The sequence below is a fragment of the Peromyscus californicus genome, unplaced genomic scaffold (genome assembly GCF_007827085.1).
Source record: "Peromyscus californicus insignis strain IS unplaced genomic scaffold, ASM782708v3 Scaffold_2__1_contigs__length_46816999, whole genome shotgun sequence".
Taxonomy (NCBI): Eukaryota; Metazoa; Chordata; class Mammalia; order Rodentia; family Cricetidae; genus Peromyscus; species Peromyscus californicus.
The window spans coordinates 1118415-1136825 of NW_026294540.1; the positions used below are offsets into that span (position 1 = coordinate 1118415).

General features: G+C 44.5%; 1 protein-coding gene across 4 annotated transcripts in view; it reads left to right on the top strand.

The window, feature by feature from the left end:
• Ttc28 (tetratricopeptide repeat domain 28) overlaps positions 1 to 18411 on the top strand; it is a 432623-nt gene that overhangs the window by 216435 nt on the left and 197777 nt on the right. For all 4 annotated transcript variants that reach the window (XM_052754914.1, XM_052754915.1, XM_052754917.1 and 1 more), the window contains 2 exons: positions 7457 to 7729; positions 8698 to 8828. In XM_052754914.1, the coding sequence (XP_052610874.1) occupies positions 7457 to 7729; positions 8698 to 8828 (404 nt within the window). The remainder of the gene's footprint in view (positions 1 to 7456; positions 7730 to 8697; positions 8829 to 18411) is intronic.

Sequence of the window (18411 nt, forward strand, 5' to 3'; positions counted from 1 at the left end):
AATAAAAAAGCCAATCTGTCTTCTTTACCATTTTCTACTTTTTTTTCTGCATTTTTTCCCTCTATCTTCTCCATGAAGGATGTGCATGGAACTTCTCCAAGAACTGGGAACCTCTTTTAAAGAACATACATGCAGCATTTTAGTTTAGTCCGTGAAGATAACACCTGTTCATTCTGAGGCATCCCTGCTTCTGCCCTAGGATGTTGCACCGAATGTGTTGATTCCAGCAGAATGACACCAGTTTGACTTTGAAGCAATTTGTTGAGAAAAATGTAAAAACATCTTCCCTGTAGTGTGAAGAGCAGCTCAGAGCAGCTGTCACCCTTAGGGTTCCTTCCCGTCTTTCAGTGAGTGTCCTGAGGCTGACCCTGGAGAAAACTGCTTCTTACAGGTGCCTGGGGCACTTCCGTGTTCTCTTCTTCCCTCAAACATAATAAATCTGGCCCGCTAAAGCTGTGGCATTGTCTTCTCCACTCGGTCTGCTCCGAGTGGGCCTCTTCTGAGCATGCTTTCTAGAGCCCGTGGCTGTGCACAGCGTAGTTCTTTGCACCATCCTGCATCCTAGCCTTGCTCTGGGACCATCACTTTTTGCTGCTCATGGTTTACAGACTGTGTTATCCTCCTGCATTTTTTCTAAGTTTCTGTCATTGAGGCCCAACCCTGTGGTTTGGACTCTTCACAAATAGATTTGACCCGTTGTGTCCTTTTGTTGTTGTTTTAATTATTTTGTTTGTTTGTTGAGTTAGGGTGTCATGCAGCCAAGCCTGGTCTCTAACTCACACTGTAGCTAAGGCTGGCCCTAAACTCCTAGTCCTCTTGCCTCTGTCTCCCAAAGCTGGGTTACAGGCATGTGCCAAGATACCTGGCTTATTTTGTAATTTTTCTTGTTTGTTTGTTTGTTTGTTTGTTTTCGAGACAGGGTTTCTCTGTGTAGCCCTGGCTGTTCTGGAAATAGCTCTGTAGACCAGACTGGCCTTGAACTCACAAAGATCCACCTGCCCCTGCCTCCCAAGTGCTGGGCTTAAAGGCATATGCCACCACCTCGGCTGTTTCATAATTCTTAAATGCAACAGGGAAAAAACTACTTAGCACAGGTGCTTTTGTAAACAAAACTCTCATGATTTGAAAGAATGCCTACAATTTGGTGCTTATTTTTTATTAATTTATGTTTTTAATTTTATGGGTGTTTTGTTTCCATTCTTGTATGTCTGTGTACCATATGCACGCACTGCCCACAGAGGCCAGAAGAGGTTGTTGGGTCCTCTGGAACTGGAGTTACAGGTGATTATAAGCTGCCATGTGGATGTTGGGAAGTGAACATGTGTCTTCTGGAAGAGCAACCAGTGCTCTTAACCACTGAGCCCTCCAGCCCCAGTTTGTTCTTTTTTTTAAAGGCAAGATTTTATCTTAGAGCTGGGAATATGGCTCAGCACTGGAACATACTTGCCTAATGTGTACTGAGTCCTGAGTTCAATCCCGGTACTGCAGAGAGAAAGAATGCATTTTCTAAGGAGGGTCCAGCCTATACTAATATACTTTTTTCTATATAAATATACTATGCCTATCCATATTAAAATTAATTTGATTTTTATTATTATTCTATGCTCCTAACCAAATTGTCCGATTTATTTTATGCTTTGAAATTTAACGCATGTATAAAAACCAGATGTGAGTAAGCTTTCTTGTGGATATGGTGACATTACTATACATGTATTCTCTCTTAAATCATTAACAGAAATATAGAAATAAAGATAAACATAAATTGATAATTTCTCAATCTTTTGTTATCTGTGCTGTTTTGTACATCAGTGATTTCAGTTCAGGGCTGTGAAAATGCTAAGGGATTTGGATGTCGCAGGGCTGTGCCTGCTGTGGCTTAGTAACAGTTGTAGAATGAGGCTAAGGTTGCCTCCAGCTCTTCTCTCAGGATGCCGGACGGGACAGTGCTGAGGACTCCCATGTAGTTCTCTCTTCTCTTCTAAGAGTTGATTCATCTAAGGACGGTCGCCTTTTGAGCTGTCAGCCCTGGAAGGACCCTGGAGACCGCTTTACCATGTGCCCATGGAAAATGGCTGGCAGATGATTAGGTTTTTGTCTCTCAGTTTGCAGGCCTCACCTGCATTTATCTGTGTCTGCCCTCTGTGAACATCCTCCCTCCGGGGCTCTTTTAGGCCCAGTCACTCTTCACAAGAGCCCTGCTTTGGAAATGCTATGTGAGGAAGATGGGTTTTCTCCCGACAAGGAAGGATTCTGATCCTAGCGTGGCCATTTGCTAAGTCATTGACAGTGAGAAGACTTTGTTTCCTCTGTGCCTAGCTTTCTGTGAGGGGGACATGATGATGCCTGTCCCATGATGTTCTGGGAGCCAGGCTGGCCCTGCAGAGCCTTCTCCTCTGCAGGTGGGACATTTCCTTTCAGGGTGCTCATGGCAAAACAAGCCTTCACGGTACCCAAGGTCCCTTCATGTGCAGTCATGTGAAGAAAGACTGGAAGTCTCTCAGGTCTTAGTGTCAGAAAACTGGCTTCTCTTTCATTCTTGTCTGGAGTACTTCCGACCTTCCCTACACAACAGCGTGACTTCCAGTATTTCAGTTTGTATTCCATGCCCCTTCCTCTGTGAAGTGCCCTCCTTAGGACCCCTTAGGGTCCCTCAGTTCAGCTAACAGTTCTCAGAACTCTGGCTGGGAGCTGCACCATCTGCTTCTAGATGCTTACACAGTCTCTCCTTGCTACTCACTTCTTATTTGTGTAGATTAGGCTGTTTAGATAAAGTGGCTGGACATTGTGAGGTACCAGAGTTCAAGGTGTGGAGTCTAGTTCAGAACTGTTCACGTGTGGAGAGGTGTGCGTCTCAGAGCTGGCAAATGCCGCGTGCCCCTTCGCCGAGGGCGACTGTTTATTTTCAGCCTCTACTGTGTCCTCACAAGCTCCAGAAGTGTCAGGAAATGTGACCTTGTTCTTGAATTCCTAAAGTGTAACACGAATTGCTAAATGGTCTTATTAATTAAAAAAACCCTGGAGCCAGACATTGGGGTGAAAGCTGAAAGATCAGAGGGATAGAACAAGCCACAGCCACAAGTCCTTACTGCTAGGAAATCCTTAGCCCAAGTGAGAGCTACTTCCTGTGTGCTCACGCCTATATACCTTTCTGTGCCCTGCCATCTTACTTCCTCCCTCCACCCAGCTACATCACTTCCTCTTTCTGCCCAGCTCTATCACTTCATGTCTGTCTGTACAGACCTCCAGATCTCTATGGTTAACTAGTGCTGGGATTAAAGGCATGTGCCACCATGTCTGGCTCTGTTCCTGGTGTGGCCTTGAACTCACAGAGATCTGGATGAATCTCTGCCTCCCGAATGCTAGGATTAAAGACATGTGCTACCACTGCCTGACCTCTATGTTTATTATAGTGGCTGGCTTTATCCTCTGATCCCCAGACAAGCTTTATTTGTTAGAGCACAAATAAAATATCACCACAGTAAAGACTTTACATTTCAAAAACCTGCAACAGAGGCTCAGTGAGTGTTGCAAGGGGCCTTTCTGTTCCTATGGAATTGGTTTGACGCCAGGTATTTCATGTATTATGCATACATTCTAGAAAGGAAAACATCTGAATAGCTATAGGCTGCCAACATTCTGTTCTGTCTAATCTGCTAAAAATCACAAAATTAGTCCCTCTGATGATAGCACAAGTCTGTCTTAGAACAGGAAACTGCAGTAGGGTTGGAAGAGTCTTAGAGGTTATCTATAGATTTTTAAAAGTGTCTTAGCATCCTTTTCATCAAAAGCAAACACAGTTGGCTAGGTACAGTGACTGGTCCTGTGGTCCTGGCTACTTGGGAGGCTAAGATGAGAGGACGGCTTAAGGCCAGGAGTTTGAGACCAGCTTGGGCAGCAGATCAAAACCCCAACTCACGCTCCCAATCCTAACTGCTGACTAGAGGTTCTGATTAGTGACCTCTGAGATGGAATCTCAGCTCAAGCAGAGAAACATAACATAAAAAAAGGAAATCACATACAGTGAAATGGATTCACTGTGTATATTGCTGTATCCATAGGCAGAGATGTTCACATATACATAGGTGTTCATGTACACATATGTGCATAGCCTATGCACTTGGCAGTGGGGGGAGCCTGGGGTTAGTAGTTTTGAAGGACAGGCATGTTCTTTCAGCCATCGCCCACTGTTTTTCCCATTACACCACATCAGCTTCTGCTGTTTCATATACTGCCTGATCAGCTCAAACTGGCGTGTTGGAAATCTGTCTTTCTTGCAGAGATTTGTCTGTCTCTTGCTGGCTCCCTATGTAAGTCAGTCCTTCCCCCTAAAATGCCTCCCACTCAGAATAAAAGCAGTGACTGGTTTAAATACTGTCCTTTGTTTAAGAGTCAAGTTCCTCCCATGAAGCTTTTGACCACCCTGAAACATCACTTTCACATCCGCTTTATATTTATCTTTGCAGTGCCATTTGGGTTTTAATGTACTCATATTCTCTTTCTATACACTTTGAGTGGGAATTTTCTTTCTTTTTTTTTACTTACAGTTTTCTTAATTTCATTCTCCTCTACCAAAAAACTTGCTGAAATGAAGTCCCCCCCCCCTTTTTGGGAGTTTCTAGGCAGTACCTCACCTTAGTCTTCTGTTACAGTGCTGTCTCCTCTTTCTGTGGCTGTTTCAGGGGCTCTACAGTTGCTATGGGAAAGACTGTCTCATTCTAAAGCATGGGCCTGTGTCTGCATCAGTCATTTCAGGACAAGCAACAGAACACTTTCCTTGTATGTCAGGAATTCCCATTCTGCATACCTGCTTCCTGCCTCCCACTATAAAAGCTGAAACATCCAATCCCAATTTTCCCACCATCCTTGGCATGTGAAACTACAGGTTCAATGAAGAGAGGGGTGCATAGACTTTGTCACTGTGGTGGGTGGCAACATTCCTTTTTTGAGGGCTGTGCTCAGTGGCAGGGCTCTGCTTTGGGCTAGAAGCTGCATCTCCTCTTTCCACGGCATAACTGGGTAAGGGCTCTGTAGCTTGCCACTAAGACTTCCTGCTGTAGTGACCCGGTGGCCTGGAGCCCTGCGTGGCCCCTTGCATTGCCTCTAACCCTGTCTGACTGACCTTAGATGAATAGATAAATGCCCAGATTCTTTGTTCCTAGAATGATGGTGTCTGTTATTTCTAGTTTTGCTAATTGGAGATGGGGTGCTGCTTCTGAAGGCCACGGTTGCCAGCCACCGCAGGGGCACCAGAACCCTGCTCCCAGCATTCTGTGGTGGCCCCTCTTCTGTGCTCGCAGTTCCTGCTCTTTCCTGACTATGTTTAGCCCTGTTGGCTAGCCAGTGCTTACGAGTATTCTGCTGCTTGATCTTGACAGGAGTAAAAATGTTCTTTGTTCTCTGTTTAGTGATCTGATTGAAGGGGAAAATGCTTTAGGCACCAGCCAGCTCCGAGGTTTCCCTGGTGATGTTGACTGAGGCAAGAGCTCCTTAGCCGAGAACTGAAAAGTCATAAATTGCAGAGATTTCGTGTTAATACAGCGCATTGGCCAGGAGGCTAGAGATTTAAAGAGACCAGCCTTGCTACAGGCTTGATGTGTGGATTATCGGAACCACTGATGTGAAGGAGGTTTCAGGAACACATGGTTATAACTCTTACTATCTTTAGAGAAAAGAGAGAAGGCAGGGACAGGAGCTTGTCATCTGCATCCCCCCCCCCCCCCATGGAACTAATCCCACGTGGCTCACTGACCTCTAACCTGACTGTTGCCATTTGAACATAAAATGAGGCCGACATTCGTTTACCACTTGATAGCTCACCCGGGTGCAGGAGATGGTTTCCTTATGGCTTTGTTTGCCAGTGTGTTGTGTGTTTGTGAACTAGTGTAAGACGTAGCCCTTGAGAATGGTTGGCGTTCCGTGGATCCCATTTCCTTCATTGCATCTCCTAGCAGAAGCTATGAACAGGCTTTACTAATCCGTCCACTCATTTGCTTTTGATGATAGCTGTGTTAGGGACTCACCAGTGAGACAGTGGAAGGGATTTTATCATGAGCCTGCACTGTGCCACTTGACTACTTAGAATAAAGCATTGTTGATGCAAAAACACATCTCTCACCACCAAGAGGATAAGAGAGAGTTTATTCTGGAGCCAAATATTAGTGACCCTGGCCTTAGGAACACAGATTTAGATTACCCCAAATCCTGCATTCCGACAAGGTAGCATTGTCATAAACTTCTTAGGGTGATGGAACAAAGAAAATCATAAATCACAGCACATTTGAAATTCACTGGTGCTGTGCCAGGCAGGCAGGTCATTGCAGTGAACAGGGTTTGGATAACTCTGTCATAGGCCTTAGATGTTGCCTGACACTGTCCTTAGATCTTTGGTTGGTGAAAAATCTACAGTTTTGTTAATACATTCCAAGAGGTTTCTTTTGTTGTTGTTGTTGTTGTTTTAAAATCTGTTTATCAAAATGTTAAGTCCAGCTTTATCTGTTAGTAACAGGGTGTTTGTTCTGACACAAAGGGGGCGGGGTAGGGAATGGAAGTTTAGTAGGCTAAAGATTGTCCAGGATAAATTGCAATGAGGCTCTGAACCTCTCTACACCACCACAGTTTTAATCAATCAATTAGCAGATGCAACTTCTTTCAAGGAATTCTCATTCACAGTATACAACAGTTTATCCAGAAAAATATTTTTACTGGGCAAATGTGGAACAACTTTGTGGGAGCCCATTTTCGGGTTCCTCGTGGCTTTACCCAGCATGTCCACATAGAGGATGATTAGGACCACGGGCCTGAGTACAGGTGTCTGAGATGGTCTGCACTTGGCTGTGCTGGGGGAGGAGGTCTTTTGCTCCACCCCTTGGCGTCTCTATAAATACCCTGGGGCAGAGACAGTCGGGGCCCGGGGCCTGTTGGAATAGGTTTCAGGCCCTCTCGAGGCTATCCTTTATTTTCCGCAATATTCTCTGCAATAAATCCTTCTATCTAATATTTCCTGCTGCTCGCACTCAAGAAAACTCTGGGGAGCTGTGGGGTTGGTGGGTAAACGCCCCACACAACTTGAAAATAACTGTTAGCTAAACTGTGTAATACAAGCCATAAAAATAAAGAGAATTTAGAAGGAAGAGTCAGTGAGGACTGGTGGGCTGAGGATGGTACCCAGTGGAGGGCGGCTGGAAGGATGGGCTTGTCATGTTCTCATAGACACATTCAGGGAATGTATTGTATCCTGAGCAGTGAAAGCCAGAGAAGAGGGTGAATGTGGCCATACCTGCAGGGGAAGGGAACTGCTGGGGGGTGAGACTAGCTGCAGGATGTGTGGGCCGTTGGGTGGTGCTAGGTTCAAGTTGAAGAGTTTGGGCCTGAACCAGGCCACAGACACGTTTCTAGAGCACAGTGAAGAGACTGCTGTGTCTATCAATCTTCATTCTCGTGTTTTCTTTTTCTGCAGACACCCTGGAGCCCACTTACCAGCAGCTTCAGAAAATGAAACTGGACAAGAGTCCCTTTGTGGTCGTGTCTGTGGTGGGGCAGGAACTCCTGACAGCTGGCCACCACGGGGCCTCTGTGGTTGTCTTAGAGGCTGCTCTGAAGATTGGCACTTGCAGCCTCAAACTGAGAGGCTCTGTCTTCTCTGCCTTGAGCAGTGCGCACTGGTCTCTTGGGAACACAGAGAAGAGCACTGGGTACATGCAGCAAGACTTGGATGTGGCCAAGACCTTAGGTATGCGTCTCCTCTGCATGTCAGCTGCCTGCCCTGATTCTGACAGGACACTTGGTTTTAGAGTCCTCAGGTCTTGAGGATTTTCCTACAACAAGGGTCCGAGGCTCCCAGAAGACCTAGCAGGGTGATTAGCACATTCATATCCTTCCTCAGGGTTTTCATGTTCAGTTTTAATGCCCCAAGGGCTGGTTCTCCAGATGACTCATCTTCATTTTAATTTTGTCCTCCCTGAGAATGTACCAAGGTTTGTCAAAGGGCACAGTACAGCCTGGGTGGGGTGGACCACACTGAGAGGCTGAAGCAGGTAGATCTCAGTGAGTCCCAGGCCAGTCACAGAGGTTAAGCACTTGCGTTGTGGAGCCATATGACTGCGATGGCTCTGACACTTACTAACTGGGGGGACTTTGGGGCTTTGTTTCTTGCTGTTTTAGAGACAGGGTCTCATTGTGGAGCCCAGGCCAGCCTTTATCTTGTGAGCCTCCTGCCTCTCCATGCAAGGAAGAAGGAGAGGAATGACCTGTAATTGTGGCCATCACTGTAGTGATTTTTCAGGGACTCTCAGGTTGCAGGAAGGAGGGCCGTGGGGGTCTGCCATCAGATACTCATAGAGAAGTGATGTATGATAGGAGGCCTGGAATCAAATGGCTGAACCAGCAAGCTGGTAATTGCTCAGAACCAAAGGTCATCTGTAGAGTGAGGAGTAGACTCCAGCAGCAGCAGCAGCAGCAGCAGCAGCAGCAGCAGCAGCTGGTTTGTGTCAAGGTCTGTACCGCCCCCACCCCACGTGTGTGTTACAAGAATAACAGTGTCTAGAGAGTTGAGTTCTAGAATCTCATCTCCCCATATAGGGTCTAAAAGAAAGTAGGAAAGTAGCAAGTCCTGGCTAGAAAATGTGTGGCTTTGAAGAGAACCATGTATGTTATAAATAATGCTGTAACTTAGAGAATTTCCCTCCTTATCCAAATCAGGTGACCACACAGGAGAATGCCGAGCTCACGGAAATCTAGGCTCTGCGTTCTTCTCCAAAGGAAATTATCGAGAGGCTCTCACGAACCACAGGCATCAGTTGGTCCTTGCCATGAAGCTCAAGGATCGGGAGGTAAACCAAACTACATTTTCAGAAACATAGAGCCCCTTGCTTGATCTGTGCAGGAAGTGTTTGGGAGGCTTTAACATCCTACTTCAGAAGTTGATAATCACTGGCCCTCTCATGCATGATTAGGTATTAAATGTCTATTGCATAGTGTCCCTGACCTCAGGAGCAAACAGCATGCTCAGGGGCACTGTTCTGATTCCCTTCAAGTATGCTATGAAACACACACACAGGCAAAATGGCAAAGAGTTGTATCTGTGACACACTAGCTCACACAAGCTTTACTTGTGATCTAGTGTTATGATGGTCGCTCATTCATTTTGTTTCTTCAGTGGGTTTTTTACTTCTGAGAGAGAAACCTGTTGAGTTTACAGGGAGAACCATCATCTCTGTGAGTTTGACTTCTAGGTTCCATGTCTGAGTGAGATCATGTAGTGTTTTTCTGTGTTGTTTATTTCACTTAACATAATGTCCTTTGCATTCACACATGCTGTTGTGCCCCGATGTTAATGTTTTGACACTTACGTGTTCCCGTATCGTGGCTGCTGTGAACCATGCCCCATGAGCACTTGGTGTCTGCTCCTCTTTTCATGATGCTGGGGAGGGAACCTCGTGCCTTGTGCGTGCTAGACAAGCATTCTAATGCTCAGCCATCTTCCCAGCTCACTCTAAATCTCTAAGATTCTTTTTCTTAGTACTGCTGTTTACCTTATTGTGATAAACTAAAAATCTTTATTTCTATGTAATTGAAAACTGCCAAGTGATAAGCCTGGAGTTAACTATGGTCAGAACTTAGAGGAATAGGCAAAGTGTCTCAAGGGAACCAGTGTATGTTTTGTTTAGGTTTAAAGTTCTAATAGTCCAGTATTACGATCAATCCACATGAGTCTATTAAATGGGTAACAGAATTTATTAAGATATAAACTGAGGAAATACACTAATGATTACAAAAGAATGGAGTAGACAGCAGAAGTTGTCCTCTGATCTGACCTGGAGCGAATCCACCCTACAGACAGGAGCAGGGAGCAAGGGAATGTGACCCTTCTTCTGTACAATGGCAGGAACACCGCCTTCTTTGGGCCATATAGCCCAAGGTCATGGGCGGGGCAAATACCTCTACAGTCCAGTCTTCTGGGATTCTTAGACGTGCAATCTCCTCCAAGAGCTCTTGTCACAGGCAGGACTCAGAGTGAGCATGTGCACTGCAGTTTCTTCCCTGAGGTGTTTAGTACACTGAAATGTGAAAACGCTGCTTAGTAACTACAGTGAACACTGTCTTAATCGATACCAGGATGCTGTATGTGAGTGAAGACAGGGACTGGTTATAGACTCAAGGGTCTTCAGGAAATACCTGAAACACTAGCATTATCTGTCGTGTTCTGCTGACATGATGAGGCTCTTTTTAAAGATGATAGTTGTTAGTTTGTACAGTTATGTAAGGAATGTGTGGAAGTAACCAAGTTTTGTCTACCGTACGGTTACCATTTTGGACACACTCTGTTAGCCACATGCACAGTTTTATCTGTTTGTTTCAATTCAAATCAAAAGTGAAACCTTTTTTGTAAGATTGTTTTATAACTTTTTCACTTAACTTTTTCTACTGAATTTAAAGTCGTCTTCATAATTATTTCGCCCTCCTGCCCCTCCCACAGTTATATATTTCAGGTTGTTTCAAATGATTTGGCATTATACAATCTGAGACAGCACCACAGCAGCTAAGCCTTTGAAAGTTTTAATATATTTTATTTGTTCCTTTGCCTACATTATGAGACATGAGTCCGTTAGTCCCACTAACAACAGGGTCTAGGTTTTTCTTTCTTATGTGCACCAATATGAGGCATTAATATTAGAATGCAAAACTCAGCTTGGAAAGTTAAAACAAGAAAGTGGTGCCTATAGGTGTTTGCTTGCTTGTTCTGTTTTTGAGACAGGGTCTCACTATGCAGTCCTAGCTGACCTGGAGCTCGCTATGTAGACCAGGCTGGCCTTGAACCCACAGAACTTTGCTGCTTCTGCCTTGAGTGCTGGTTAAGGGCATGCAGTTTTGTTTGTATTGCTTTGATCAATTGGGTGAATTGGTTTTGATTCTTCCATTTACAGCTTTATTTTTACTTCACTGTCTGTCTGGAGACAACGAGGTCTCACTTTGCAGTGTAGGCTGGCCCGGAACTTGTGACCTTCCTGCCTTAGTCTCCCACATGCTGGGATTACAGGTGTATGTCACCGGATCAGGTTCATATCTTAGTCTGAATTTTCTGTAGTGGTTTTGGATATTTTGTGTGGGTTGGATTCTCTATCACCCCACTGCATATGGAAACTGTGCTAACGCAGTTTTAAGTATCTTACCACGTAACACCCCCACACCCCACTGTGGTGTGACACCCCACACCCCCTGTGGTGTGACACCCCACACCCCCTGTGACGGGACACCCCACACCCCCTGTGACGTGACACCCCACACCCCCTGTGATGTGACACCCCACGCCCCCTGTGACAGGACACCCCATACCCCCTGTGGCGTGACACCCCACGCCCCCTGTGACAGGACACCCCATACCCCCTGTGGCGTGACACCCCACAACCGCTGTGATGGGACATCCCACACCCCCTGTGATGGGACACCCCACACCCGCTGTGATGGGACACCCCCACACCCGCTGTGATGGGACACCCCACACCCCACTGTGTGCCTCTACTGTTGCTGCTGTGGAAGATGTCTTCCCCGCTACCTGCCAAGATTGTTTGTTACATTCTAGAGAATCATCCTTTTGGGTTTCCGTTTGAGTTCTATTCCGTGTAGACACTACTGTGGGAAAGTGACCCCTTCATTGTAGGGATCGCCCACCAGGAGTCGGCTCTGTTCTCCATTCATTCTTTATGCTTCTCACTAGCACACACTGAGGTCAAGTTTCCTGCATGGTCTCTCCTGCACACCAGCACAGAAGGTTAACTCCAGACTCATAATCTGCCATGCGAAATTTTCTCATAGTAATTTTATCAGGTTATGATTTTGTTGTCTCTGGGTTCTCCAGTTGTGGAGATGGTAGTTTGTGCGTATGGCTTAGGCAACTTTTTCCTCTTAATTGTTGCACTGATTAGAATTGAAAGTGCTCTGCGTGGCAGCCACAACCACCAGCATCCAGTTCAACCCAAGATTTACTTTCTGTTTGACAATTTTTGTCGTGCATGCCTACTGTGTGTGATTGGGTTGCACAGGGCTTGCGCACAAGGTTACTTGTGCTCGGAGGCACCCTCCTCTCTTTAGACACTTCTCCCAGTTGGTCTTCTTGGTTTCTCTTTCCATTGCCAGATACACATATCATGTATCTGTATAAAACCTAAGAACCACCTGAGAGAAAACATGGGATTTTGCTTTTCTGAGACTGACTTAAGTCACTTAATAGGGACATCTCCACTTTTGCCAATGTTACATTTTTATTTAGCCCTCTGTTGATGGACACCTACATTGGTTCATATCTTGGCTGTTATAAAGTATAGTTTTTAATCTGACATCGTCTCTGTGACCTTTAATTGCACCATACATGTTCTGTTGAGTTATTTTTATATTGAAATAAAATGCCCTCTGCAGCAAAGTTAACCACTATAAACACTGGGCACATGGAGGTAACAAACTGCATCCTTCACCTCGTGCATCTGAATTCCAGTGCATTCTAGGATTTTACCAAACAGTAAGATAGCAACCTGAAACCCATTAATCTGCTCACCTTTAGCAGCAATGGGGTTTTCTTTTATGCAATTACTCTCAGATACTTAATAGGGGAGGTGATACCTTCGCCACAGGATTTTTCATTGAGAGTAACCTTCTGTCTCCTTTAATGACTTCAAAATTAATTTCAGGTACCCACAGAGACCTTCCTGTGAGTGAATATTAATTGTCAGGAGGGTCCATAAATTACATTGTATTAAATGTTCTCTCGTCAGGAAATCTGATATGCAAATGCACCGATGCCTCCAAAGGTCTTATCACCCCCATTTCTCTCCTGAGCATCATGTTTCTCTACCCATGTGCCCCCCAGGACCCCACTTTGGCTTACTCCACCTGCTTCAGCCTTCAGCCCTTGCCTGCTGCTGTACCATTCTTGGCTTTTTGCCCAGGCCACCTCTCCCTACATGCTCATGTCAGTTTGGTGACTGAATTCTCTTATTTCTTCTGTAGTAGAAATGTGTTTCTTGTCTCTCTCCCCATCCCCTCTCCTGCCATACTTCTTTTAGTCTGAACCATTCAGTAGCTTACTCTCTGCACCTTCATTCTTTTTAACAGAAATTCTACAAGTTGAGGAGAACAGGGTGTTCACTCCTGAGACTGAGCATAGCCCAAGATAGTGAAATGATTATGAGTTTAGGTATCACACAACCTTGAATTTGAATTTTGCCTCTATTGGTAATTGCTGTGTGGCCCTGAAACTGTCTCTTTTAAATGGATGGACCAACATATGAGTTGCTTCGTTTTTGGGCTGCATCACAGCTTTCTTTGTATCTTTTGATGAACATCAGCACTTGTTTCTTAGGTGTTTGCTGATGCATATGTTTAGAATGATAGATTTTTGCCAGCAATCTAAAGTGGTTGTTGTTAGCATTTAGGTATCTGTACTGGCCTGCCCTTAGGATCCAGACAGGATATATCCTCAGCTGCAGTCACTAAGAGCACCCCCTGTGCGCATGTGCTACCTTTCCTTTTAAAGGCGGGCCTTGCCCACCTCCTGTCTCTTTCTCTTCCTTGGCTCTCATCCCTAGGGCCAGTCTCTGCCCCCTTCTCTGCCCCTTCTCTGCCCTCCTCTCAATAAACCTTCCACGTGGGCTCTATTGTATGGTGTTCCTTCCTGCCATCTTTAAAATACAACACTTGTACTGAGATATATCATCAGCAATATAAGGAAATCTTAACTCCAACAAAAATAGTTAAAAAGTAAAAAGGGGACACAAGCATTTGAGTGAGTAACTTTGAGTGCTGTTACAGGTAGTTCACATGCTGTCGTGAAAAGTAAATGTTATTTCATAGAAGCAGCTTTCAGAGGACAGAGCCTGCAACTTTAGGATTCTGAGAGGATGCTACACTGTCTCTGGAGTTATTGTTTTCCTCTTCACTGTATCAGCCGTTTGTACATCACATATAACTGCAGAGTATCAGCGCTTGTTTTAGCATAAAGGGGCTTTGTCCCAAATATTCACGTGAACTGGGCTTTGCTGGAGGGTTTTCTTTTGTTAGGTGCCTTTGCATATGTACCTCTGTCACGCTGCAGCGTGTAAATGTTCTAATTTCTGAAGCCCTGTTTTAAGTTCACCCCAATTCTAGTTTCTTCTCTCTCCAGCTGTCTCTTGTAGAGTTCTTTCAGTTGCCCTCCTGAAATTTAGTTCAGACCGTGAAATTACCTGTTCAAAAAGCTTTGCCGGCTCCAGTTGCCTCCGGGGGAGTCTAAATGCCTTCATAAACGTCCCTGTGACTTTCCAGCAGTTCTGTGTGTAGTCCTGCAGCTTTGTGCACCATAGTTTTGTCCTTCTGCATATTAGCTCCTTTTGGCTCCCCTGGGTGTTAAGTTTGCCTGACCATCTCTTGCTCACCAAAGCTCTCTTTCTTATCATCTCCACTTGACACCAGACGGTAGTCTGCAGATGAGATCTGTTGTCTTTTTGTGGCCTGCTTAGGGAAATGTTTGTGTATCCCCAGGCTTTATTGTTTCAGCATCTGCATTTGGCCATGCGTGGTTTGGGGAAGAGAACAAAGTCAGGGTTCTTCCCATGGGTCCAGCTGGCCCAACAGTCAAGAAGCTGCAGAGCACTAAAGCAGTGCTGATCCCACCCGACCGTGTGTCTTTATGCAGACAGCATGTTGGTTGCTTCACCTCTTTAGCTCACTAGCGAGTCTCCATCTCTGACACTGTCATTCTTGTAGCTTTGTTGTAGGTCGAGATTGTGCTGGCGTCCCAGCCTTTTCTCTCCCACATGTGGATGTGACATATTTCCAAACCAGCTTGTCAGTCCTTCTTTCTCTAGACATCCAGTTGCAACTATGATTAGAATAGAGTGTGGCTTATATATTTATTAGACAGTGGGGTCATGGCCCATTTTCTGTGCATTTAAATATAGGTGTGTATATAAAATATGTAGTTATGTAGTTTCCTTTTTTTTTTTTTTTTTTTTTTTTTTTTTTTTTTTTTTTTTTTTTTTGGTTTTTCGAGACAGGGTTTCTCTGTGTAGCTTTGCGCCTTTCCTGGGACTCACTTGGTAGCCCAGGCTGGCCTTGAACTCACAGAGATCCGCCTGGCTCTGCCTCCCGAGTGCTGGGATTAAAGGCGTGCGCCACCACCGCCCGGCTCCTTTTTTATTTTTAATGCCAAGGAAATAGTTTTGTACTTATAGTTGCAATTTTTATTTGTATGTGTTTATGTGCATTTACAGGGTATGATGGGATAGCTTGATTCATGTACATAAAGTATATGATCAAGTTAGAGTCGTCAGTAATTCTGTGATCTTGCATATTGTTCTATTTTCAGTTCTTATTTTTAATTATGTACATGCGTCTGCATGGGAGTTTGTGCACGTGAGTACAATATCTTTGAGGATGAAGATGTCAGATATTCTAGAACTAGGATTACATGCAGTTGTGAGCTGCTTGGCATGGTTGCTGGGAATCAAACTTGGGTCCTCTGCAAGAGCAACATATGTTCTTAACCACTGAACCATCTCTCCAGCCCCATGCAATGTTGTTTCTATGTATTGAGAACCTTCAACTTCTTTTCCTCTGCCTATTTTAAAATTCATAACACATTGGGTAGAATGTGCTTGCCCTGCAGCGCGTAGCATTGGGACTGATCCCTCTGATCTTGGTGGTATGGGGCCTTTCTCTGTCTCTTTCCTTTTCTGTCTGTTCAGGGACCATGATTCTACACTGCTTTGGTGTGGTGGAGGACCTGCAATTTCTGTCTTCCCTTGTCTGTTATATTCCATCTAACCAAAAGTCCTTCAGTTCCATCCATGTTGCTGCAGATGATGGAGTTTCTCATTTTACGGCTGTGTCTACATTACCATTAAAAAAACGGATTCATTGACAGTTTGTATCTGGTTTCTTCCAGGTTGTAACTGTAGTGAACAGCGTTGAAGACACAGATGTCAGGCATCTCTTTGATGTGTCGATGTCATTTCCTTTCATATAAACCAGAAAGTGAATTTTAATTTTTCAAGGCATCTTACCTGCTTTGCACAATTTTGGTATGATTTAAATTCTCACCAGCACTGTGCCAGGCTCCTTTTTCCTCTACATTCTCACCTCTTTGATAATAGGCATCTGTCTTAGTCACATGTGTATTGCTGTGAAGAGACACCATGACTATGGCAACTCTTATTAAAAGAAAGCATTAAATTGGGGATTGCTTACAGTTCAGAGGTTTAGTGTGCTGTTGTCATGGTGGGTAGCATGGTGGCACACAGGGCGGGTGATGTTGGAGAAGTTGAAAGTTGTACATCTGGATCCAGAGGCAGCAAGAAGAGAGAGGCGCTGGGCCTGGCCTGAGCCTTTGAGACCCCTAAAGCCCACCCCAATGACACAATTCCTCCAGCAAGGCCACACCTCCTAATAGCGCCACTCCCTAAGCATTCAAATATATGAACCTATGGGGACTATTCTTATTTAAACCACCACATCGTCTCTAGCAGGTATATGGTGACAACCCATAGTCATTTTGTTTCATACTCTTTATGGTTATTGAGTCTCAACATCTTTTCATATGCCTGTAAACTGTTTATGTCTTCTTTTTAATATGACGCAGCAGTCACCAGCACTTTCTGTTCTTGTAGAAGACCCTAGTTCAGTTCCTAGCACCCACGTGGTGGCTTACAACCACCTGGACCTCCTGCCCAGGTGATCCTGATGTTTCTCTTCTGCATGCGTGTGGTGTACATATACATACTCGGATATAAACACATAAATGTTAGATAAAAACATAAACCTTAAAAACATACATATTTAGGGATGGAGGGAGAGGGACTCATGAGTTCCTACACTAGCTGAGGAGTTGTTGATGGTTTCTGGGGAGGAAGAGTCAGCTTGCTTGCTTGGTTTCTTTCTTTTTCTTTTTCCTTTTTTCTTTTTTCTTTTCTTTTTGGTTTTTTTTTGAGACAGAGTTTCTTTGTAGCCCTGGCTGTCCTGTAACTAGCTCTGTAGACAAGGCTGGCCACGAGCTCACAGAGATCTACCTTCTTCTGCCTCCCAAGTGCTAGTATTAAAGGAGTGTGCCACCATCACCTGGCTTGAGAGTCAGTTTTCTTTTCATTTATGTGTATGTGTGTGTGTAAACAGGTACCCACAGAGGTCAGAAGAGGGCATTAGATGCCATGGAACTGGAGTTACAGGTAATTATGAGCTACTTGGATAGCTCTGGCTATTCCTAGAAACTGAACTCAGGTCCTCTGGAAGAACAAGAAGTACTCTTAAATCACTGAGCTATCGCTCCATGCCCAGGAGTCAGTTTTCTTTAAGGGTATGACCACTGTTAGGTTGACCATACTCCAGTACATGGCCCCACACCGGTGACTGTAGAGGGAGCACAAACTGGAATTGGTGGGGTATTAGACACATAAAGTTTGAAGAGATGAAGTGGATCTGTGTTAGGAATAGGGGTAGGTAGTATCAAAGTATATTGCATGCATGTATGAAATTCTCAAAGAATTAATAAACATTATATTTAAAAAAATAAATACACACATTCAGGTTCTTTGCTTCCCTTCTTCCTTCCTCATCCTCTCTCTTTCTCTGTTGTGTTGTCTGTATTCTCTATATGTCTTGGATTTAATACACAGTTTGGAGATGTCTCTTATTCCATAGATTGCTCCTTTACTTTGTCAATGGTTTTCTTTACTATATAGAAGCTTTTCAGTTTGATGGAATTCGACTTATTTTTACTACCTGTGTTTGTATCATATCCATTCAAAATTAAAATATTTCCCCAAATTAGTTACAAGGGTGGTGGTTATAGACATATCAACACTTAATATTAATATTTTGCAGCTGTTTTCAAACCAAAAGGCACATTGGTCCTGAGTGAAACTCCAGGCCTGGAACTCCTGGTCGCTTGTTCTTGGTGGCCACACACCCCACCCTCCACCCTGGTACACTGAAGGAAAGGGTTCTGACTGGTTTACTAACTCTAACTTACTCTAACAGCCATATCCAGTGGTTCACCACACCCAGGTGCTGAGCTTTTGCTGTGAGGATCAGGAGGCTGCTGTTGCTCTTGTCATTACCGGCTAAGAACCTCTGGAGCCCCTCCTGTTCCAGGCCGGTGGTGATGCTTGTCGCCTGGAGAAGTGTCCAGGTGATGGTTACCGTAGAAGCTTCCTTGGCTTGTTCTTGCAACTTCAGAGCTGGAGAGCAAGTTTTAGAAACTAGAAAGCAGAACTACATTTTGATTTCCTGTCTTTTTTACAGTTATCTTTGTTGTTAGTGACTAAATTCTAAAATTTGCATTCAATGAGGATTCCTTTGACTGTCTCATGCCACTCTCAAAAGATCTTGTAGAGTGAAAGATAATTCTTTATGATTATGAAAATAAAGGTGAACTATAATCACCAGCTC